The 25,556-nt window shown below is 36.6% G+C and overlaps 1 protein-coding gene and 1 non-coding gene across 3 annotated transcripts in view; one reads left to right on the top strand and one right to left on the bottom strand.

The window, feature by feature from the left end:
• The window catches only part of DMD (dystrophin), a 2,163,935-nt gene that overhangs the window by 808,734 nt on the left and 1,329,645 nt on the right, over positions 1 to 25,556 (top strand). For both annotated transcript variants that reach the window (XM_065915496.1, XM_065915495.1), the window contains 2 exons: positions 2,546 to 2,680; positions 4,283 to 4,432. In XM_065915496.1, the coding sequence (XP_065771568.1) occupies positions 2,546 to 2,680; positions 4,283 to 4,432 (285 nt within the window). The remainder of the gene's footprint in view (positions 1 to 2,545; positions 2,681 to 4,282; positions 4,433 to 25,556) is intronic.
• TRNAW-CCA (transfer RNA tryptophan (anticodon CCA)) lies at positions 13,758 to 13,831 on the bottom strand. The gene has a single exon. It is a non-coding gene; the product is annotated as a tRNA-Trp (tRNA).

Below are 25,556 nucleotides of genomic sequence, written 5' to 3'. Positions count from 1 at the left end.
GTTAAGCTTAACAATTATTCTAAGTGGCTTTTAGCTCCAATTCAGGCTGTAAGACTATATTTTATTTTGCAGAGGTGACCTGTAAAGTCAGTACATTCAGCTTCTCCAGCTGTGTCCTTCAAATGCATTCAGGACACAAGAGGCCATCTATCCTGATGGTTAAATCAGCAAGGTAGTTCATTACCTCAATCTGCAACAAAGTTAATAAGATATATTCCCAATCGCATCTCCTTATCTTCAAAGCTCTAAAGTACACTTGGGTATTTAAGGGGATATTTATATTTTCCCACTGGGATATTTGCCCAGAAGGAAGACAGCCTGTAGTCCAGCAGGAGCTGGAAATGACCCAGATTTAAGATTTCTATCACTTTTTAAAGCAAAACACTTAATTTCACTTTCTGTGATAAATTGTACATGAATTACCAGGCAAGAATTGGTAGGCTGACAAAACAGGTTAGACTGATCCTTTCATCAGTTACAGAGAGACAGAGTTCATCATTTGCAAGAGCTGTGAAAAAAAGTGAAAATATGGGAAATCTGAGAGAATTTTTAGTTTCTCTTAAGATAAAATGTCCTTCCTACGCTTTGTTTTTGGGGATGGCAAAGGGGTAGCAGGGCAGGTGGTCATGATTGCAGTGGTAGATTTATACATTTGCCCATTATTTACAATATCAAGGCTAATAGAAAATAACAGTTAAAATATTCTTTTTCTCTAGTGCATCTTCCTACATTTTACCAGCAGACATAACCTTAATCCAGAAAGTGGTCTTTATTATTTATCTGCTTAAAACGGGTTTTATCACACACATGTGGACGCCTCAACAATATACTACTCAAATTTGCTTGTTTTGAGGGTTATAGAAAGTGGTAACCTGTAACATATTGTTTACTAAGGCTTACTCGTTTTGCCCAACATTTTTGTGTCTGGGCCTCATCCATAAGGTTCTCCTTCAAGTTTTCATTTTCACTTCTATATTCTCTGTGTAAGTATGATACAGTATATGTATACATTCTTTTGTTATTGGACATTAAGACTCTTTTCCTTATTTTTAAATTTTGGTTATTACAAAAAGTACTGAAGTGGGTGTTCTTGTAATTGTCTTTGTTCTCCATGCAAACCAGTTTCTCTGAAGATATGTCTCAAAAAGTGGAGTTGTTGAATTGCTACGTATGTGAATATTTACCTTACTGGGAATGAAAAATTGTTTTCCAAAATGGCCATTCTACTATACACACCAACCAGCAATAAATCCAAATTTGTGTTAATCTCCTCTCACAATTGAAATGGTCAAATTAAGCATTTGTGTTAATCAAAATAATAAATATCTCTTTGTAATACTGATATATACAGTCTCCTGGTTATTAATGAGTCTGAACATATTTGTAAATATTTACCATACACACATGTATCTTTTTCTTTCAAATACTGGTTTAGGATTTTATTTCATGTTTCTATTAGGTTATTTGTTCATCTTTAAACTGACTTGGTGTTCCTTTTGTATTCTTACTATTACTATTACTTACTTACTGTTACTTGTATTACTTACTATTACTATACTAATTTTGCAATTGTTTTCTTCAAGTCGAGACTTTTTCAATTTTTTCCTTGTGTCTTGATGAATAGAAAGTTTTAATTCTAGTGTTATTAAATTTATTTATGTCTTTCTTATGGTCAGCTTTTTAAAAAAATGTCTTAGATACACTTCCCCATCACAAGGTCAAAAAATATTCTTCTATATTTTCTGGTAGCAGTCTTAAAATTTTGCTTTTTTCATGTATGACCCTTTTTGGATATTAATTTTTTACTGTATATCAAGAGTCATTTAAAAATACTCATATCCTTGAGATAGTTTGCATTCATATTTTCTACTAGTATACCATTAGGAAATAATTTGAAATAAGAATGATCGTGATGGACCATTCATGATGATGGTCACCACATATATATAATAGCAAACAAAACTAAAAGTAGTCTACCTTTACAGTAAGTGCTGGTTTTTAAGGAAACCAAACTATAACCACTTAAGTAAAACATTGCATTTTTATTTAGACTATATCTTCTTAGTAATATGGAAAAATTATAACATATAGTAATACGGAAAAATTATAACATATAATGTTAAAAAAGACAATATAGTTAAATCCATACTTTTAACTATCTAGGCATTTATATGTGATAAAATTTAGAGGTCAGAGAAAAGTGGTAGTAGCTGATGTGTTGTGATGTTAGGTTTATATGTGCAATTTTATGCAGACTCTTATTTTTGTATTTCCCAGACTGTAATGTTGATTATTTTTTTATTTAAAAAAGTAAATCACTGAATCTTGAATTTATTCATGTAATAAAATTTTTCCTTAATGATTTGTAATTATAAATGTATTAGATGCTCAAAATGACTAGCTGCATTTTCAATGATATATTGCAAAGGAGAGATGAAAGGTGTAAAATGTGTTATTTTTAGAAGTTTTAAAAATGGAAATTCCAGAGTCACACTTTCACTTTGCTATCAAAATATTTCATCCATGATATTCATTTCTTTCACAGGAAGTTTGGGCATGTTGGCATGAGTTATTGTCATACTTGGAAAAGGCAAACAAATGGCTAAATGAAGTAGAATTGAAACTTAAGACTACTGAAAATATTCCTGGTGGAGCTGAGGAAATCTCTGAGGTGCTCAATGTAAGTAGTGAATTAATATAATTATGATAATTGGTATGTCTCATTGAAAGATGTCAAGAACCAAGTAGGAAATAAACTCAAAGAAAACCACACAAAGATTAGAGGTGCTATGCCTTCCCCAGCCCTAGCACTTGGGATGACACTTGATTCCATTATGAACCTTCCAGTCTAAACGTTTTAAAGAGAATTTAAATAACCTCTTACAAAGGACATTTGCCTTTTGCTATATCACTAATTTCTATGTTGACATCTTGTTTTACCTACTTAAATCTACTACAGACCTGCAGATACAATTTGAACACACAAGTTTGCTCCATTGGAATAGAGCTAAACAGGATGATAATGTAAAACATTATTTCCAGTTTAGCAGCTACCATTACTGAATTGGAGCATATTTTTACATTATTTAATAATCATAAATGTATAACTTTCAGGATGTTTCAAGGTATGAAATAGGCATGCTTTGTTATTGGAAATGTATCTTTAAAATGTTCATACCTTTTAGTTACCTATAGAATTTTAGTACATTTTCCGATTTTCCTTTGGAGATCTTTAAGAAGTAAAATTTAAAGGAGTTTGCATATATAAACTTTGACTTATGTGAATTTCTGACAGTCATTCATGTCCTACCCATTTTATTGAACTTTTGGATAATTCTTTATATGTGATGAATATGTAGTTTTAGTCTATTAATACATACTGTGTATAGAGCCATTTGTAGTTCAGCCCCTTTGTAAACCCACTAAAACAAGGTACATAAATAAATCAAAATGTTAATAAAATGTAAAATGTCTTTGACTGAATAGAATTGGGATCCTAGGACATCGCAGCATAAACCTGGACATGATTATGTGCAACTTCATTTTCTCAAGAGAACTGTAAAACTTTGAGGTATCAAAGAACAATGAGACAGGCTCAGGTCTCAGACTATAAACAGACTTTGACCCTGTCTTATTCAGAGATGTTCAATGACCAAGCATTCATTGTGAAGCATCTTCCAAAAAAGATGAGACAAAATGGCAAACTTACACATTAGTAAAAGAATTACGGCCAGAACAAAGGATGTGATCATGCACTTATCATACTAAATCAACAGATAGAAGCCCCTCATCCTTGTTCTTATTGCCTCCCAGTCCAAAGATGGCTGTGTTACCTCTAAGCCATGTATGTGAAAGCGTGTGAAGGGCAAAGGGATTTCTTCAAAAGATATTGTGACTTTTTTAATGTGGGAAGGGAAACTCTGCTCTTGAATGTCTACATTGTCAGAATCATGTCACTTGGCCATCACTAGCTATGAGAGAAGTTGGGAAATTGAGTGTCTTATCCCCCAGGTTTTAGAGTAGACTTTCAGAGAAGAAGGTGGCCATGAATCACTTCTTATGTACCCCATTCCATAGTTCTGCCACAAGCCCGTGAAAATTCACATGGAGCAGAATCATAGTTTTAAAGTAACAATGATCTTTCAGGTTTGTTATCCCAGTTGAATATTGATTTAGGTTGCTTATAACTTAATTATATGTAAATCAGAAGATACTGAGCATTTTGGATTAATTCAGTGGATTTAGAAAAAGAGATGTAGTAATTATTGCAAATTTATTTCAGTCACTTGAAAATTTGATGCAACATTCAGAGGATAACCCGAATCAGATTCGCATATTGGCACAGACCCTAACAGATGGCGGAGTCATGGATGAACTGATCAATGAAGAACTCGAGACATTTAATTCTCGTTGGAGAGAACTACATGAAGAGGTATGGTGGGTGAAGTGAAAAAAATATCTTTAAATTAATTTGCATAAATGTCTAGCAAATACCTTTATGCCTCTTAGGCAAAATGAGAAATACTTTATTTATTTATTTATTTATTTATTTGGAATACTTTAAATATTAGTTCAGCTTCCAGGTTGTAGAAACTTTTAAGTGCTAGACATGGCTGAAATAGTTACATGTGTGTTATATCAATTTATCTTACAAAACCTTTATAAACTATGGATTTTAATAGGAATCCTGAAAGAGACCAAGTAAAGTAACATGTTCAGATCTTCAAACGAGTGAATAGTTAATCTAGTGTTCAAAATCAGATCTTATCTGACCACAGTTCTTTTTCCCTCTGCAAGATTAACCAATATGTGTAGGCATCGTCACCCATCTCTTTCTCTCTCGCTCTTCAAACATGTGCACATGTTTGTTATGTCCATATGTAATCTGTTAATAATACAGGTGATTTTATTAGTGCCCAAGATACTGGATATTGTTTATTCTTCCCAAATAATATGAGTTTTTATTTATATATGACAGAGGACTTTTCATATTTAAAATTAATGCACATGGTATGAGTTTTTCCAAATCAAAATTGAAAAAATAATAACATATTTCTCTGAATCAAACAATGTTTTGCATACACTCTCCTAAACCAGGAATGGATTATTTGTCAGGAAGGAAAAAATACCTCATAATGAGGTTTAGTTCCATATCCAGTTGCTAAGTGCATTTAGAATATGTGTGACGCTGTTTGAAGGTTTGATAATAAGAGAAATTTCCTGTTTCACTACTTATAGACACACTGATTAATTAAGCAAAAGTGTATTGATTGTTTAGTGTGTTCTAAGATATAAAAACAAAAGAATATCCTTATAGGATGCAAAATGTTGCATTAAAAGTGGTTACAGATGATTAGATGACATAGAAAAGGACACAGATATGTGTGGGTCAGCATTGGAAGGTATTTGGGGTAGCTTTCCTAGAAAAAGGTTGGTTGTAAACTACATTTTTTTAATTAGAGTAGGAGACAGCCAAATAGGTAGTTGTAGGAGGGCGATTACAGACAGGTGGCCACCAGCACATACAGAAAATCGGAAATATTTGGTTGTACTAGAACACACAATGCAAATGGGGTTGTGGCTGAGGGTGAGCCTGAACAAGCAGGCATCAGTGAAACTGCTCAGGGAGATCTATGCTTCACAAAAAGTTTGGTCTACAGCCATGTACTTAACCATGCACCGAGGGAACCGCTGAAAGGTTTAATATACGAGAGAGAAGGAGGAGAGAGATGCCATCCTCATATTATGTTATGTCAAGAGTGGAGTGGAGGGAGAGATAGGGAGACCATAGGCAGAGAGAGAGACCAAGTAAGAAGTGATATTTTAGCTCAGTTGAAGGCAAGGCCGCCAATGGTGACAAGTAGAAAGAAAATGCAAAATCCAGGAGAATATCTCAGTTTCTTCTGATTTAGGTGATGGAGTATGTGGTGTTTTTCAGAAACAACTTTGAGGAAGTAAGGAAAAAAACTAGTTTGAAAGTGAAAGATCATATGTCATTTTTTTGCCCCCTTTGAGCCAAGTATGCACGCTTCAGTTTGGTAGTAACAAGAGGCAACCCCTGAGTTGAGACCTTAGGTGCTGGTAGTTTATTTGCGAGGTGATACTAAGAAAGGCAAATGAGCACATGGGGAGAATGGAGAATGGAAGTTTTGAAGGCTGATATAGGATGCTTTTATGAGTGAGTTTCCACCGTGAGTTACTGGGTCAGTCCCACTGGGAGCATTAAAGAAATCAGGTAGCACATCAGTGTCTCAGAGCACACAGAATTGCCCCACTGGGCTAATGGAAACTGGAGCATTTATTCACCCATTTTCCTCCCTTTGTGTTGGAGGGTTGCCCTTGGGTGCATAAAATCCTAGTACTCCTGGACTGCCTAGAGCCATAAAATTGAGAAGTGCGGGAGTTTAAGGTGGGAATCTAGCAGTGTGTGCGCATACTGGTCACCAAATCTTCAGGTGAACTCAGAGATCTGAGGTTAGCGTGTTATGTGGCAGAACAGCACAAAAATCTGTTGCAGTACTTATGGAGTACCCAGGTGGGGATTTTCCCTAATCCTGTAAAAGAGAGATTCACAGTACTGAAGTTAAAGAGAGTGATTCAAACAAGTTACAAAGATGGGGAATTTTTCAGGCTATATACTGAAAAAGCTATAGAGTTCAGGAGATCACCCCAGATAAGCCAAGATTTTAAAAAAATGCATAGAATTTTGGAGTTACATCCCACATCAAATTTTCAGCCAAGGAAACAGTGTTTACAAAGAAAAAAGAAGCAATGATCAAAGAGTTAAGAGGAGACACAAGTTAAAATCAGGGTGTCTCATGTGTTTGTCAGCCATTTGTATATCTTCTTTGGAGAAATGTCGATTTAGGTCTTCCCCCCATTTTTTGATTGGATAGTTCGTTTTCTGGTATTGAGCTTCATGAGATGTCTATATGTTTTAGAGATTTATCTTTTGTCATTTGTTTGATTTTCAAATGTTTTCTCCCATTCTGAGGGTTGTCTTTTTGTCTTGTTTATGGTTTCCCTTGATGTGCCATAGCTTTTAAGTTTAATTAGGTTTCATTTGTTAATACTTGTTTTATTTTCATTACTCTAGGAATAGCTCAAAAACATTCTGCTGCAATTTATGTGAAAGTGTTTACCTATGTTTTCCTTTAAGCATTTTATAGTGTCTGGCCTTACATTCAGGTCTTTAATCCATTTTGAGTTAATTTTTGTGTATGGTATTAGGGAGTATTCTCTGAATCTTTAAAAGCCATAATTTTTCTTTTTCTTTTTTTTTTTTGGCTAAAGAAAGGCAGGGTTTTTTTTCTGTTAATAAACAAAGTGCTCTTTCATTTGAAGATGAGCCGTAGCCCATTTTCTTCCAATTAAAATGCCTATGTCAGAGGTTTGTGGTGCTTTTTTTTTTATTGCCTACCTAATGTTTCTTAGAACTGCAATTATGCAGAGCAAAGGTAATATTCAGTTGCCTGTTAAATCAATCAAACAGCCAGAGTTTTTATTGCCTATGAATATTTAAAAGAGATATGCTAGATCCTATTCCTAATTTCAGAGTGTGACTTTGCATTCAAATAAGTAATAAATTATCTCCATTCCTTGAAAAGGCATCTTTCACTCTTCATAATCATATGGCACTACATTTTCTACTCACAGTAATGATTTAAGAAATGGTTAGCAAACCAGGAGACAGTTCCAAAAATGGTACCAAGTAATCCAATTTTTCCCACTTATTACAGAGTAACCAAGCTACAGAAGATGTGTTATCAATATAATAAAATGATAATAGCAGTAGTAGTATAATTATTACAAAGACTCAGGCACTTCTCCAAGTGCCTGACATGCATTTTCTCACGTGTTATCTCAATAACCTATGTTATAAAGTCTTCTACATTCACATTTTATGGAAATGGAAAGGGTATCAAAGACTACAACACTATTATGCTTAGACCCAACTCTCTACTCTTGGAGCCCAGACACATGACTGGTTGACCATACTACCTTCAATTTCAGTGACCTTTTCCTTATATTAAAAATAAAAGGTGCTTGGTAAGAAGTAAATATTGCAAATAACTGGTTTCCTAATTTCTTAGGAAATCTTACAGTATGAGTTTAAATATATTAGGGATGATTAATTTAAAAATATTTTAGAGTATTAAATATTAAAAGCAAACATATTCAGAAGTCCAAGGCCTTCATCTTGATTAATGATGATTTCATCATTCTTATATATTGTTAACATCTCCATTTCTCATCTTCTCAAAGTCATCTATAAGTTTTTTCACCTATCATTAAATAGCAGACACTAAAAGAGAAGAAGCAAAATAGAAATTGGTTGTCTCTGCTTTAGTAGTAATGCTGAAGATAGGCAGCATGAGGGTCTCATTAATTGCTCCAGTAATTATGACTTTGAATTGGCCACTCAGTGTCACATGTTCCTTAGCAGAAATAGAGAAGACTAAATAAATATTGATTGAAGGAAAATTATAAAGTAACCCAGGGGAGTAAGTGACTCTATATTAGTCATGAGGTCAAAATTACTATTGGAAAGCCATTTGTCTAATAAAAGAATGTACTTTATGGTTTTGTCAATATGTTTACTTCTTAGAAAATATCAATATATAATAATATAAATAGTAAAAGTCACCATTTATTGAGGGCATGTTTATGTCAGTCCTTGTGGTGTGCAGTTATGAATGGTATTAAACTTAATCCTCACATTATATTTTTATGAGGTAGATTTGATTAACTCCATATGCATTGAGAAAAGACTGACTTCCATTCCCAAGGATGAGGCAGATTCAGTTTTCTAAAATGCCCTCTGCAGAACATCAAGATGCTGGGAAATTTCCAATAACTATACTTTTAAATGTTTTCTCTCTTGCTGGGAAGTAAAAGTAAACATTTAAAGGCCAGGACAGAAAAATAAAAACATCAGATGAAACTAGTCCTAGTAGCACAACTATGTGCACTGACCCTTGCATTGCCTCAGTGCTGAAAGTTAAAACTAGACACCCAGATTTTGGTCAATTTAAGCCATTTGATACAGTAGAAATCAGAGCTTCAGGCTCAAGCAAATGGAGAGGAGGTAAACAGAGATTCTATGTAAAACTAAGGTTATATCTTCAGTAAAATGATAGATAGTGGTATTCTGTCTGGAAAAAGTCCCAATATAAAAATATGTCTGTTTCTCCCTCCACTCTAAGTATAAAATTAATAGTAAGAATAATTATAATCATCTCATCTGAAAATGTGTAACCATAGTCCTGTTCTTGTGAGGATTACTTATTTGAATGTTTATTACCAGTAACAATCAACATATCTCCAAGCAAGAGATTTAGTTAAAGCTGCTGCAGGTTTGGACCTAACAGAAGCAGAAGATATTAAGAAGAGGTGGCAAGAATACACAGAAGAACTATACAAAAATGATCTTGATGACCCAGATAACGATGATGCTGTGATCACTCACCTAGAGTCAGATATTCTGGAATGTGAAGTCAAGTGGGCCTTAGGAAGCATCAATATGAACAAAGCTAGTGGGAGTGATAGAATTCCAGCTGAGCTATTACAAATCCTGAGAGATGATGCTGTTAAAGTGCTGCATTCCATATGCCAGCAAATTTGGAAAACTCAGCAGTGACCACAGGACTGGAAAAGGTCATTTTTCATTCTAATCCCAAAGAAAGGCAATGCCAAAGAATGTTCAAACTACTGCACAATTGCATTCATCTCACATGCTAGCAAAGTAATGCTCAAAATTCTCCAATCTAGGTTTCAACAGTACATGAACTGAGAACTTCCAGTGTTCAAACTGGATTTAGAAAAGGCAGAGGTATCAGAGATCAAATTACCAACATCTGTGGGATCGTAGAAAAAGCAAGAGAATTCCAGAAAAACATATTTCTGCTTTATTGACTACCCAAAAGCCTTTGACTATGTGGAAGATAACAAACTGTGGAAAATTATTCAAGTGATGGCAATACCAGACCATCTTACCCATCTCCTGAGAAATCTGCATGCTGGTCAAGGAGTAACAGTTAGAACCGGACATGGAACAATGGACTGCTTCCAAATTGGGAAAGCAGTGCGTCCAGGCTATATATTGTCACCCTGCTTACTTAACTTACATGCAGAGTACGTCATGTGAAATGCTGGGCTGGATGAAGCACAAGCTGGAATAGAGATTGCCAGGAGAAATACCAGTAACCTCAGATACGCAGATGACACCACCCTTATGGCAGAAAGCAAAGAAAACTAAAGAGCCTCTTGATGATAGAGGAGAGTGAAAAAGCTGGCCTTGAAGTCAACATTCATAAAATTAAGATCTTGGCATCCAGCCCCATCATTTCATGGCAAATAGATGGGGAAACAATGGAAGCAGTGACAGACTTTATTTGCTTAGGCTCCAAAATCATTGCAGATGGTGATTGCAGCCAGGAAATTAAAAGACACTTGCTCCTTGGAAGGAAAGCTATGACAAGCCTAGACAGCATATTAAAAAATAGAGACATTACTTTGCCAACAAAGGTCTGTTTAGTCAAAGCTACGGTTTTTCCAGTAGTCCTGTATGGATGTGAGAGTTGGACTATAAAGAAAGCTGAGCACTGAAGAATTGATGCTTTTGAACTGGGGTGTTGGAGAAGACTCTTGAAAGTCTCTTTGACTGCAAGGAGATTAAACCAAGCTATCCTAAAGGAAATCAGTGCTGAATATTCATTGGAAGGACTGATGCTGAAGCTGAAGCTCCAATACTTTGTCCACCTGATGCGAAGAATTGACTCATTGGAAAAGACCCTGATGCTGCGAAAGGTTGTAGGCAGGAGGAGAAGGGGATAAAAGAAGATGAGATGATTGAATGGCATCACTGACTCGATGGACATGAGTTTGAGCAAGCTCTGGGAGTTGGTGATGGACAGGGAAACCTGGTGTGCTGCAGTCCATGGGGTCACAAAGTGTCAGACACGACTAAGGGAGTGATCTGACTGAGCCGCAGGTTGGCAGCACCCTTGCACTCAGTTCAGCATCTCTGTCATGTCCGACTCTTTGCGACCGTCACACTAGTGAGAAGCAAATGAAAATTATTAGAAAGAAACATGCCTTAGTAATCTCATATATGAAATTTTGTGAAATTTGAGCTCACGATGAGCTCAAAGCATAAGAAAACAAGCCACCATGAAGCAAAGTAATCACAATACAACACAGAGTGAATTTAGGCTACATCCTATACAATTTCAGGTATTAGAATTGCCAAATGATTAGTACAAAATTAGGTGAAATATTAAATAAATAAATGATAGAACTGAATGAAGAAATAAGACACTAAAAGTTGATAGGAAAGATTTTGAAAAGATAAAAATGTAAGTCCTAAAATTAAAATTATCTCTCTTGAGATTGGAAAAATAATGGCTGTGGTTAATGTGAAACAGTTGGAAAAAATGAATTATGAGGAAATTGAAACATAGAGAATGTGGTACTAAAACCTAAAGAGGTAGACAGTATGAACAGGAAGGCAAAATATGTATTGGGAAAAAGTGATGAATGTCTAACTTTTGTCTAGTGGGAAACTGAAGACAAGAATAAAGAAAGTGGACTGGCAGGCATAGGTAAAGGATCCTGAAGAATATGACTTCCCTGGGGGCACTCGTGGTGAAAAACCCACCTGCCAATGCAGTAGATGTAAGAGACATGAGTTCAATACATTGGTCAGGAAGATCCCACTCCAGTATTTTTGCCTGGAGAATCCCATGGCCAGAGGAGCCTGGCAGGCTACCGTCCATAGGGTCACAAAGAGTCAGACATGACTGAAGTGACTTAGCACGCATAGAGGTAGTGAAAAATAATTTCCAGAGCCAAGCTACTTAACCAGGAACCACAGTATGTAACAGGCAATGTAAATAAATAGAAATGCACTCTTAGACATTTTACAGTGAAACTGTAGAATTCCAAAGACAAATTCACATTAGCAACCAGAGAGGAGAGACAGATCATCTTTGAAGGAATGCAATTTAGACTGGCATTGGACTTTTTAGCTACAACAAAAGAATCAGAAAAAATTTGAAAAAAATATTTTTAAGATATTGAGAAAAAAGCATTGCTCTCATCCCAGTATTCTGAACCAATCACAATGGCAAGGGCAAATCAGACATTTTCAAAGAAACAGAAATTGAGATTTTACCTCAGCAGAGCCTTACGAAAGCAAAGAAGTTCCAAAAGGAAGATCTGAGATGCCCTGATAAGAAGAGACATGAAAGAGATGATTCTCATTTTGAGCACACAGCAAGAAGGAGGCCATGTGTAAGCCAGAAGGAGGGCCCACGCCAGACACCGAATCCGCCGATACCTCCATCGTGGACTTCTCAGCCTCTGGAACAGTGAGAAACAAATGCATGCCACCTGAGCTACCTAATCTATGGTATTTTGTTATAGAAGCCCAAGCTGATTAAGACAGGCTGAAAAAAAGAAGACAAAATTTTTTTGACAAAAATGGTACAAGAAAAAAAAATGTACAGATGGCCAAGAGGCACATGAATAAAATGCTCAATTGTTCACCATCAGAGAAATGCAAATCAAATGCACAGTGAAATATTGTCTCACTCCTGTCAAAAAGGCTGACATCAAAAAGTATATGAATAACAAACGTTGAGGATGTGGAGAAAAGGGGACCCTAGTCCACCAGAGGAGCTTCCCTGGTGGCTCAGTGGTAAGGAATCTGCCTGCCAGTGCAGGAGAAGTGGATTTGATCCCTGGGTAGGCAAGATCCCCTGCGGAGGTAATGGCTGCCCACTCCAGTATTCTTGCCTGGAAAACCCCATGGGTAAAGGAGGCTGGTGGGCTACAGTCCATGAGATCACAAGTGTTGGACATGACTTAGCAACAGAACAACAGTACACTGTAGGTGGATTTGTAAATTGATATAGTCACTACGTAAAGCAGTATGAGGTTCCTAAAATATAAAATAAAATAAAACTACCATATGATCTGGCAGTTCCAATACTAGGTCTACACCTGAAAAAAAAAACAAAAAATTTAAACTTGAAAATATACATGTACTCCAGTCTTTGTTAGCATTTTTTATGGTAACCAAGGTTTGGAAGCAACCTGAGTGTCCATCAACAGATGAATGGATACAAATGATGTGGTGTACACACACACACACAATGGAATATTACTCAGCCAAAAAAAAAAGAATGGAATTCTGCCATTTGCACCCATGTGGATGGACTTAGAGTATTATGCTTAGTGAAATACCTAGGGTGTAGAAAAATAAATACTCTATGTTATTAGTCATATGTGGAATCTAAAACATGAAATGAACAAATTTATATGACAACATAGAAACAGACTCACAGATATAGGGAGAAAACTAGTATTTACCAGTGAGGAGAGGGAAGGGGGAAGGGTGATTTAAGGGTATAGGTTTAAGAGATACAAGCCACTATGTATAAAATAAGCAATATATAGTAGAGCACAGAAAAATATAGTCATTATTTTATAATAACTTTAAATACAATGTAATCTATAAAAATATTTAGTCACTATGTTCTATACCTGAAGCTAATATAATATTGTGAATCAGCTATACTTCAATTTTAAAAAATTGACAAAAATGGTACTAGAAGCTAAAGTGAAAGTGAAGTCGCTCAGTCCTGTCCGACTCTTTGTGACCCCATGGATTGTAGCCCACCAGGCTCTTCCATCCATGGGATTCTCCAGGCAAGAGTACTGGGATGGGTTGCCATTTCCTTCTCCAGGGGATCTTCCCTACCCAGGGATTGAACCTGGGTCTACCCGCATTGGAGGCAGACGCTTTTACCACCTGAGCCACCAGGGAAGGCACTAGAAGCTAAGGCTTCTGCCAATCTGACTCATAAACATATAGGAAAGAATTCTGAAACAAGTTTTGCCGAACTAGACCCAGTTGTAAAGAAAATATTTCCTAAGCTTCATGCTGTCTTTTTCTTTCTTCACTCATTCCTTTTGATACTTTCTGCAGTGTTGTGGTTTTAAATATTCTTTACATGCTAATGATTCTCAAAATGTCATCTCTAGTACATACCTCTGCCCTAAACTCTGGAACTGTATATCCACCCTTCTGTTATGTCTCCATGTGGATATTTAGTGGGCAGCTCAAACTTAACATACTCAGATTCAAGCTCTTATCAGACCTACCCAACAGTTTCTCCATTTCTGTTAATGTCAACTCATTCTTTATATTTTTCAGGCCAGAAACAAAGTAATCTTGTGCTCTTGTCTGTCTTCACATTCTCTTTCCAGCAGATCTGAAAGGTAGTCTTAGCAGATCTAAATGTGGTCTGACAGGCAATAAGAGGTGTATAAGCCACTCATATTTTTTCTTTTGAACTAGATTCTTTTTTAGACCTCTTTATAATCGGTGTGTCCTTAAGAAAAAAAAAAAATATGTCTTGGCCTCTGTCTATACCTAAGCTTTCATCATACAGAGATGATATTAACCTTATACTCCAAATGATTACAGAAAGCAATTTTTTTTACATGCTGTCTCTTCACTTGTTTTACTGCTAAGGTATACTTTTTCTCAGAAATATTAGGCCAATGAGAATACATCTGTATCTTAAGTTACTGATCAGATTACTTTTATGTACTAAGATTTTTGATATGTCTAATTTTAATGAAAACTAGATAAAGTTACTATAGGTACAGAGTAAAATGTTATAAACTTTTGAATTTTCTTTAAAGTGATATAGAGTTAGGGAACTTAGATTCAGTCAAGTTTTAATATTCAGCTTCCTCTTTGGCATATAAAAATGCATAAAATAATTTTTACTTCTCTTCTCCCTAAATTGTCCCTACATGAATAGCAAAACCTGGTACTTACAACTCCCATTTATCCTTTACTTATTAATTTTAGTTGTTTTGTTCAGTTGCTAGAGGGGCAACTGTGAGATCAAACTGATGTAAAAGAAGATACAGGCAGTGGCAAAAGTAAAGGCCATAAAGATAAGTTATCCTTCATGTTTGGTAAGAAGATATGGTAATCATGTCATGGAATGGAGACGGTAACTAATACAAGGGTGGCAATGATTTTGCAATTTATAAATGTGTTGAATCAACATCTCAAACACCTTAAACTTACACCATATTGTGTGTCAAATATATCTCAATAAATCAGGAAACAAAGAATTAGCATGTCTTTGAAAGTGAGGGAGAACAAAAGATGTTTGATGACAGAAAAAGAGAGAAGGCCAGTATTTTCAGTAATAGGAGAGAACTAATTTTACCCCTTATTGACTGTCAGGACAGTGAAGGTTTAAGCTTGTTTGTCATCTGAGGGAAGATCCAATAGAGATGTATTTCCTGTGTAAGGTCTTACAGGAGAGGAGATGTAAGCAAAAATGGAAAGATGAACTTTGGACAAAAAAAAGGAATTGAGATAATTTAAAGATAATTTCAGGTGAAGATTAGGGAGGCTGAGAAATTTTACTCATGAAAGACTCTGTACCTGAAAGTGAGGTAACTCTTTTTTAGGATGTCTTGGGTTGGTGGCATGAAAAAATTGGAGTGGAAGAATAGAGGGTCAAAATCTTTGAGACAGTGAGAGTGGAAAGCATTTGGGATATCATTTGTGTTGTAGAGAAACATTCAAAATAAGCAAAAGTGTTAGTGAAAGGTACAGTAGACTCAGTTGTTGTTGCTTAGTTGCTTAGTCATGTCTGACTCTTTGTGACCCCATGGACTGTAGCCTCCCAGGCTACTCTGTCCATGGATTTTTCAGGAAGAATACTGGAGTGGGTTGCCATTCCCTTCTCCAGGGATCTTTCTGACCCAGAGATCAAACCCACATCTCCTTCTTTGCAGGCTGATTGTTTACCATTGAGCCATCTGAGAAGCCCCAGAGATGGTTTGTTGTGGTTTAGTTGCCATTTCCTTCCTCAAGTAGATTCAATAGTAGTCAGTAAAACAGTTTTCAATGGAAACAGTCAGTTATGTAATTTTCTCCCATAATTTCCAGCAAAATAATCATATTGTTCTCAACCATATTCATGCAGTCATGTGGACAATCAACAGAAAAGGGACTTTGAGTTCCATTATTTTCAGTTAATGTATCCAGTATCTCCAGGATGTATTAAATTATATCCTGAGACAACTAAGAGACTAGTTTTTTGAGTCTTCCAATTATAATCATATTTGAAAGTCACTCATTTGATATTCATTTTTGCTCTACCAGTATGTCACTGTGTCCCAGCACATCAAATTTAAATTTCATGCTTTTTGAAAAAAATTATTTCTTGGACTTACCCAGTTTCATTTGGATTCTTATTTCAACCTTATAGCTATTGGACATTTTCCCCAAATTATTGTAATCAGGATCAGCTACCTAATTTTTAGGGTTAATATAGGAGGAAATGCAGGCTCCTTGTTCAAAAATTAAGAATTTAAAGAGAGTGACAGCAGAGCCTGAAACCAAGCGTGAGTCCTTAAAAGCGTGCAGCTCAACAAGACTGCACAGGCTGCCAGCCCATGATCCCAGCCCCAATTGTCACTGTATATATTTGGTTAATTTTACACCTATATTGCTTTTGAATTTATGCAGGAGTTACAGAACTTAGGTTCATTTCTACAGAACATCATCGTTTAAGAAGATTACAGGGAAGATGATCAACAAACGATAACTGCTTTAGTATTTTGAAAGGTAGAATTTTAATCTAATTCTTCTAGTGTTAGCAACAGATATAGTTTTTAGTATTACATTTTTTACCTTTTAAATTTTACGCTTTCTTTCCTTACTTTGGAAGAAAGGATATTGGGCATCTTGAATTTTGACTTTCCTGGGTTAAATGCTCTGTGTTGAAACTATTATCTTTATATAACAAAGTGCACTGCAAGCAGACTGCTATGCCAAGTATCTGCGTTCAAGGTGACTTTAATTTTGAGCTGAGTGGTAGACTATACAACTTGCTCTCATAATAATTTTAATTGAATGATTGGATAAGAGTGATTACATTTTGAAGAAAAAAGCTGGCCTGTGTAACATTTACACACAGATAATAAACCCAGTAGCCCAGATTTCTTTAAGAAAACTAGACAAGATAGTATGTTTCATTTTTTTTTAATTAAAATGCATGAGACAAGTGCTCAGGGAAGACCCAGAGGGATCAGATGGAGAGGGAGGCGGGAGGGGGGATCGGGATGGGGAACACATGTAAATCCATGGCTGATTCATGTCAATGTATGGCAAAAACCACTACAGTATTGTAAAGTAATTAGCCTCCAACTAATAAAAATAAATGAAAAAATTTAAAAAAATCCTCAAAATGGTGAAAAAAAATAATAATTTTTATCTTCTATCTGTTGTACCTTCTTTTGTAGCATAAGAAACATTTTTATATTTGTCTCTGCCATGACTCTTGGCACATAGCTCCTAAAATCCTTGTAAATAGGGATAGTAGCAGCATCATTTTTTCTGATATTTAATCTTTGGCCTCAGTTTCTGGCACAAAGCTCACAGGACCTTTGTAATTTCCTGAGTGATAGGAGCATCTGACACTAAACTCCTTGGAATTTACCGGGTAATAGGAATATCTTTTCTTCTAATGAGGTTCTTGGCAGGCTCCTGAATGGGGGCTGGTCATTAGAGAGACCAAACCAAGATTAGAAGCTTGACTATTTTGGCCACCATAGCCCCCCTTCTCTGGAGAGGGGAGAGGGACTGGAAAGGGAGTTGATAATTGATCACACATGTGGGATAAAATCTCCATTAAAAATCATAATAGTGTGGAGTTCAGAAAGCTTCCAGGTTGGTGAACACATTACCACCACAAGGGTGACATCTTCCGCCTCCACAGAGGCAGAAGCTTCTGTGCTGGGGACCCTTCCAGTCATCGCAGATACACCTCTTCAGATGGCTGTTCATTTGAATCCCGTTTTTCTTCTAGCTCTGCATGCATGCTAAGTCACTTCAGTCGTGTCCGACTCTTTGCAACCCCGTGGACTGTAGCCCGCCAGGCTGCTCTGTCCAAGGAATCCTCCAGGCAAGAAGACTGGAGTGGGGTGCCATTTCCTTTCCCAGGGGATCTTCCTGACCCAGGGATTGGACCTGCATCTCTGTGTTGGCAAGCGGGTTCTTTACCACCTTTGAGATGTAATTGACCCAAGGCACTATGTAAGTTTAAGGCACACAGCCTAATGATTTGACCTATCTGCATTATGAAATGATAATCATAATATGTTTAGTCAACATACCATCATCTCATATAGATACTGAATTAAAGAAACCAAAAAAATTTTCTTGTGATGAGAATTCTTAGGCTTTACTCTCTTAACAACTTTCATATATAGCATAAAATAGTGTTAACTATATCATATTCTGCATTGCATCCCTGGCACTCACTTATCTTATAGTTGTGAGCTTGTACCTTTTGACTTCCTTTAATCAGTTCCCCTTCCCCCAACCCCCTACCTCTGGTAACCATAAATCTGACTTCTTTTGTTAAGAGTTTCTTTGTTTTTGAAGTAATATTGACCTACAGCACTGTGTTAGTTCCTGTTACACAGCATAGTGCTTATTTCTATATATTTATTTTCTTGTGTAGGGATTTTTATAACTTTAAAAATGTATTGAAGTATAGTTGATTTACAATATGTTTAATTTCTACTGTACAGCATAGTGACTCAGTTACATATTTATATGCACTATTTTCCATTATGGTTTATTACAGGATATTGAATATAGTTTCTTGTGCTATATAGCAGGACCTTCTTGTTTATCCATCTTATATATAATTGTATCTGCTAATCCCAAACTCCCAATATATACATTTCAAATTGATCCCTGTGATAAGTCTAATTATGATTTGTCTCCATAGTTATTGACTATGTTCCCTACACTGTAGATTTCATACCAATGACTCATTTATTTTGCAGCTAGAAGTATGAACCTCTCAATCTCTCTTACATATTTCTTTCCACTTTTCAATCCTCCCTTGCTGTATATTCTTTTGTTAACCTGAGAAAGATTATCTTTCTTTTCCTGCCATCAGTTATGTGAGTTAGTTCGATCCTTAAGTTTAATATTTTAAAATTCATCTTGTATTTTGAGTTTAATTACCCTCTATTTTTGATAAAAAAACTGAAATATTATATGAAGGTCGATGATAAATGTGTTTCATTCTTATTTTAATCATCAAGCATCATGGATATTTATTTTTTATTTTATAGGTAGTAATCCCATCATTGTCTTTATAATTTACCCTGTGTGTGTGTGTGTTACTTACTCAGTCGTGTCCGACTCTTTGCGACTCCATGGACTGTAGCCTGCCAGGCTCCTCTGTCCATGCAGTTCTCCAGGCAAGAATACTGGGTTGGTTGCCATTTCCTTCTCCAGGCGATCTTCCTGACCCAGGGATCGAGCCCAGATCTCCTGCATTGCAGGCAGATTCTTTACTATCTGAGTTACCAGTAAATAGTGTTTCCTGGCTCATCTCCATTGATATTTCTGAAATGTTTTTATAAGATAGTCATTAAATTTTCCTTCTCTGTGTGTATACCAAATAGAGCATGTTAACATTTTTGGTCTAGACACAAAGGAATACACCAATGCACATACACACATGTATAGTTGTGTTATATTTATATATGTATATATTTAAACATATTCATACTTACATTCATTTTAGTATCAACTATGTATGTATTATATATTCACGCTACACAAATTATTTTTGCTTGGGGAGAGCATTAAAATCTTTATGACTGAGGGTGAATACAAATATTTATTTAGGGGTTTCTTGTCTTTACATTTCTTATAATTTAGTGGTTGAACCCCTTCCTCTAAAGTTAGAATAGCAAAACACAAAGTTAATATGTAAATGAAAACATCTGACATTAAGGCCTAAAAACTAATCACTTGTAAAGATTAAATAAGTAGTATAGTTTGGTAAAGTAGAATTTAAAAATGAATTTTTGGATAGAAATTTTATTTTTGTTATCTGTGTACATTTTCATTGAAATTCTGGAGTTTTTCTCTTTTTTCAAAGTGATTTGTGTATAACTTTTACTTCTATTCATCATACCTTACAACTAATATTTAGTTCCTATAACTCAAAATATGATTCTCAAGGTAAATATTCATCTCTCTTGTCCATTTTACTTTTCCACTGTGGATTCTTTTTAAACTGATTTTCTTGTAAAGCCACTCCATAGATTCTTAAAATTGAATGATCAAAATAGTTCTTTAATATTCAAGCAAATCTGCACTAAAATTGTCCAGTGCTAGTAAAAATTGCCTTCATTTATTTATTTATTTATTGTTAATCTTTTTTTTTTTTTTTTTGCCATACATTGACATGAATCAGTCATGGATTTACATGTGTTCCCCATCCCGATCCCCCTCCAGCCTCCCTCCCCATCCCATCCCTCTGGGTCTTCCCAGTGCGCCAGCCCTGAGCACTTGTCTCTTGCATCCAACCTGGGCTGGTGGTCTGTTTCACTCTAGATAGTATACTTGTTTCAATAATGTTCTCTCAGAACATCCCACCCTCACCTTCTCCCATAGAGTCCAAAAGTCTGTTCTGTACATGTGTCTCTTTTTCTGTCTTGCATATAGGGTTATCGTTACCATCTTTTTAAATTCCATATATATGTGTTAGTATACTGTATTGGTCTTTATCTTTCTGGCTTACTTCACTCTGTATAATGGGCTCCAGTTTCATCCATCTCATTAGAACTGATTCAAATGAATTCTTTTTAATGACTGAGTAATATTCCATTGTGTATATGTACCATGGCTTCCTTATCCATTCGTCTGCTGATGGACATCTAGGTTGCTTCCATGTCCTGGCTATTATAAACAGTGCTGCGATGAACATTGGGGTGCACGTGTCTCTTTCAGATCTGGTTTCCTAGATATGTATGCCCAGGAGTGGGATGCTGGGTCATATGGCAGTTCTATTTCTGTTTTTTTAAGGAATCTCCACACTGTTCTCCATAGTGGCTGTACTAGTTTGCATTCCCACCAACAGTGTAAGAGGGTTCCCTTTTCTCCACACCCTCTCCAGCATTTATTGCTTGTAGACTTTTGGATAGCAGCCATCCTGACTGGCGTGTAATGGTACCTCATTGTGGTTTTGATTTGGATTTCTCTGATAATGAGTGATGTTGAACATCTTTTCATGTGTTTGTTAGCCATCTGTATGTCTTCTTTGGAGAAATGTCTGTTTAGTTCTTTGGCCCATTTTTTGATTGGGTCATTTATTTTTCTGGAATTGAGCTTCAGGAGTTGCTTGTATATTTTTGAGATTAATCCTTTGTTTGTTTCTTCGTTTGCTATTATTTTCTCCCATTCTGAAGGCTGTCTTTTCACCTTGCTTATAGTTTCCTTTTTGGTGTAAAAACTTTTAAGTTTAATTAGGTCCCATTTTTTTAAAGAAAGAAATGGGAGAAGGAACAGTAAAGACCTTCTCTTTGCATTATAATGTAGTATCTTAGAGAAGTCTATATATGGAATGATGAATAAAAATATTTGACAAATTCATGAATATGTTTTTTAAGCCATAGAATATACATATTCATTATGAAGTTTCCATTGAAAGTATCACATAAAATTCAAGAAGTGCTTTATCACTTCTGCCTTACCACTTTCATGTTTTTTGATCTGTGTTGAGAACTGGCTAATTTAATAGTACTCTGTCCATCCCTTTTTCTTTGTTGTGAGCCCAGTTAATTGCATTTCTCTATTATTATTTAATTCTTACTTAAGACATCTCTTCTTTCAAATTTCAGTCATGATAATTCTTTTTAAATCTGGCTAGTCATCAAAATCACTATGGAAGGGTTACAGGAACTTTATACATATTCCCTCTGACTCCTTTTGAATTTCTAATTTAGTAGACTTTGATTGAGCCTGAGAAATGTATGTTGAAAAGTTCCTCTAGGTTCTGATGATTATTCAGATTTGGAACTCTGGTCCTGACCTTCTGACCTTTAGCTGAGCATGAATTGTTTCAAGGTAGTCCGCTTTGCTAATGGACCCTATGTCTCAGAATCATTCCCAGTGTGGACCATTAACTTTATCCTATGCATCCACTACTCATAAGAGCTGAGTGATCTCTTTATTCCAGAGATGATACTCATTTTCATTTCCTGAACAATTAAGCCAAGCAGGGGTCAAAGTGGTTCTCCTTCAAGGCCACAGTTCTCTGCTGGAGTAGAATGCGCTCTTTCTAGGAAACCATGCCAAACTTCTGACAGTATAGAAAATGCATTGCTATATTCCCCAATATGCTGTCTCTCTTCCCCTCCTAAACCACATTCTAGATAGAACAGACACTCTTGTGGGACCAGCTTGAAAGACACTAAGCCCTTCTGAAGGGGTTTACCAGGTGGCCCATTGGAAGAGAATCCTCCTTCCAGTGCAGGAGTCACAGGAGACACAGGTTAGAGGGTCCAATCCCTGGGTCAGGAAGATCCCCTGGAGAAGGAAATGGCAACCCACTCCAGTCTTCTTGCCTGGAGAATCCCATGGACAGAGGAGCCTGGTGGGCTACAGTCCTTGAGGTCACAAAGAGTTGGACACGAGTGAGCACAACGGCCCAAGGCCCTTGTACGTGGCTGTGGTAACTGTGTTCTGTAACTCAATTTTCAGCTGTATCTGACTTAGGACAGATACAACAACCCTCCAAGTGAGATCCTACCACCTGAGAGCCGGTCTCTCCTCTCTCACACCACACAACTTCAGCAGAGTAGATTTTACCTACAGATGATGAGAAAATGCCGCTGAGGGGAGGAGATAGAGGAGGAAGCTGGGAAACAGCTTATGTCTTTTTCATCCAGCTTAATATCCCATAAGAGCAGTCAGTGACAGACGACCCTGGTCTCTAACAAGGAATTGAGTGTAATAGACCGCTTTGCCAGTATTTATCTCTTCCCCATGCCCATATCAGCACACCCGAGTCTCCTTTCTGTACTCCCAGCCTACCACTCAATAAGTTTCCAGTGTATTTGGCAGGTAAAAGCAAAAGCAGCTGTTTTCTACATCTTGTTCCTGCTGTTTAAGGTGCGCGACCCAGTCAAATGAATCATATCAGAGCCGGAGACCCCAGCAGGAGTCCCTTGCTACAAATGTGCAGCCTTTTCTAGCTTACCTACTTGAAGAACAAAAGATCTGAAAGCCTTGGAGCAACCTTCCAGCACAATAGTACAGCTGTTTACTGAACTATACATGAGGTGTTTTTCAGTATCGTGTGGATAAGTCGGGTGGCAGGAAGCCATAAATACACTCTGTCTCCCCCTTCAACTTCTCTAGAGCCATGGTGATCATCTGAAGTATCTGTGATCAAGTTGTTTGTGATAAATATTGTTCATCTTCATGCATATGGAGAGGATGAAAAAGGATCAGTCATCACAGACATCCCATGAAAGATACTTTTCAAGTTTCGTAGATGCCACATCTAGTTGGCACCCATTGGAGTAGAATTTTAACCCCACTGGTGATTGACCTTATAGGTCAACAGGGTTAAAAGCATTTTGTCTCAAGAGAAGCTGAACAGTGGCTCCTGGCTATGATGGACCTGTGCATGTGTGTGTTAGTTGCTCAGTCACATCCGACTCTTTGCAACCCCATGGACTGTAGCCCATCAGGTTCCTCTGTCCATGGAATTCTCCAGACAAGATTACTGGAGTGGATTGCCATTTCTTCTCCAATGATGGCCCTGCATCACAGTGAAAGAGATCCAAGAGAGATCACTAAGGTACATCAGAAAAGCTCCACTTGTGGTTATTGAGGCTCTAGTGAGACCACCTTCCTGAAGACTGAAAACTGTTTTATTCATAGCCAAACCTTATAGCCATCCTTAGTCACTCTGTAGACAAGACTGTGATGGACCAATTTCCCGCACATCAGTTGAAGTCCCAGAGACCAGAAACTCTGTGTGTAGGCTTTAGCCTGAGAGTCTGAATCCTGAGTGGAGATTTTAACTACCTTCAAGAGATCTTCCACTCTGAGGCTGCTGTCACATGACTGTGTCCAAGGGCCATCACAGCCAGTTCATTTATGAGATGATAAAAAGTTGACACAATTCCCAGTCTATCTGCAATTGGTCTCAATAGGCTCTGGCTCCCTAGAGGCTTTCTCCACTGGGGTAATTACCTTTCCACCTCAGCTTGCAAGCCCAGCCTACAGGTTTTCTACTTGGGACTCCTTGCCTCCCCGCACCTTATATGTGCATTACAGGAGAGTCACTGCTTTTGTAGCTTTCTGGGACAGCAGCAGAAGCAGTTGCCAGAAATCAATTAAGTTTTGCAGTGGCTCCATCCCTACTCTTGTTTCTGATCTCCACTCATCGTTTTGTTTTATAACTTGATTTTACCACAAGTTTGGGATTTTTAGTCTTATACACACTCTCTCTTTGTTACTTAAACTTGTGGTCTTAATCCTCACCCAACTAATCTGTAGACTCTGATTCTGTCCATTCCATATCAGGAGAAATTTTCTATGGTATTTATTTTTTGGAATATCAATTATTTATTAATTGCCTAAAGTTGAGAGTGATATTATGCTTATATGTACAATCCAAGATCACCTTGCCATTGGTCCAGAGAAACTTTACTGACCAGGGAGCTTCTGAAGTTATCTTGAAAAGACTGGGATTAGAAGAACTCTGTAGATGCCTTTGAGATTTACTGTATTATACTTCCATCACTTTCTTTTTGAAGCTGAAATAATACATTAGTTTGTTCCTGTCAGGGCAGAAGACCAATTTCATTTGTCTACCTATGAAGATGAATGGATGCAGCAAAAATCCAGAAATGTCTTTAGATATATTACTGTACAGCTCATTGACCATTCTACCAATGCTTTACTTGAAAGTCATGGCTATCTGATGTCAAGTTCCATTGATAAAGTGATTCCCAAACATTACTTTCAAGTATACTTCCCTCAGAGGTCACAGAAGAACTTAAGTGACCTGCAAAGACCTAAAACCGACGAAATTCCAGTTAACCATCACACCAATGGTTTTAACGTTTATAATCTTTCTTTTTTCTGTAAAGGAAATTACAAGGAGCTAGCTCCATGCACTTGGGTTTAGAGTTTTTCTGCCCAGTGGGTTTAAACCAAGTGAAATTAGGAAAAATAAATCAAGAAGGCCCTTGTAAATAATGTAATATTCTTTTATATTTAAAGGCACTGTATACAAACACATGTGCACATCTGTGTAACTATAACCTATATGCCTATCAAACACATTAACAAATATGCCACAAGAAGCAGTTATGTCAGAAACCTTTATGAGTTACAGTGGGTTAAAGCAACAGTTTTTATTTATTTGAGCTTTCTTGTCCAAGGAACACTGTGTAGACCCTTGTTTCCTTAGGGAAAAGCAGGACAGACTAATTTGAAAACAAGGAAAAGCAACAAAGTGAAGCCTTTGATGGTTACTGGGATTGTAAGCAATTGTAAATTCTCTCCCTGCTATAAATTATCTTCTTCCTCTGCTTTTCTCTTTATCTTCATTTAATTCCTTTTGCAAAATACTGGCTTGATTCTTCTTGAAAAATATACCTCAGCCTGTTAAAAGCAGACA

The sequence above is a fragment of the Muntiacus reevesi genome, chromosome X (assembly GCF_963930625.1).
Source record: "Muntiacus reevesi chromosome X, mMunRee1.1, whole genome shotgun sequence".
Taxonomy (NCBI): Eukaryota; Metazoa; Chordata; class Mammalia; order Artiodactyla; family Cervidae; genus Muntiacus; species Muntiacus reevesi.
The sequence above is the reverse complement of the archived record's forward strand: the minus strand, read 5'-3'. Positions and strand labels throughout refer to the sequence as shown.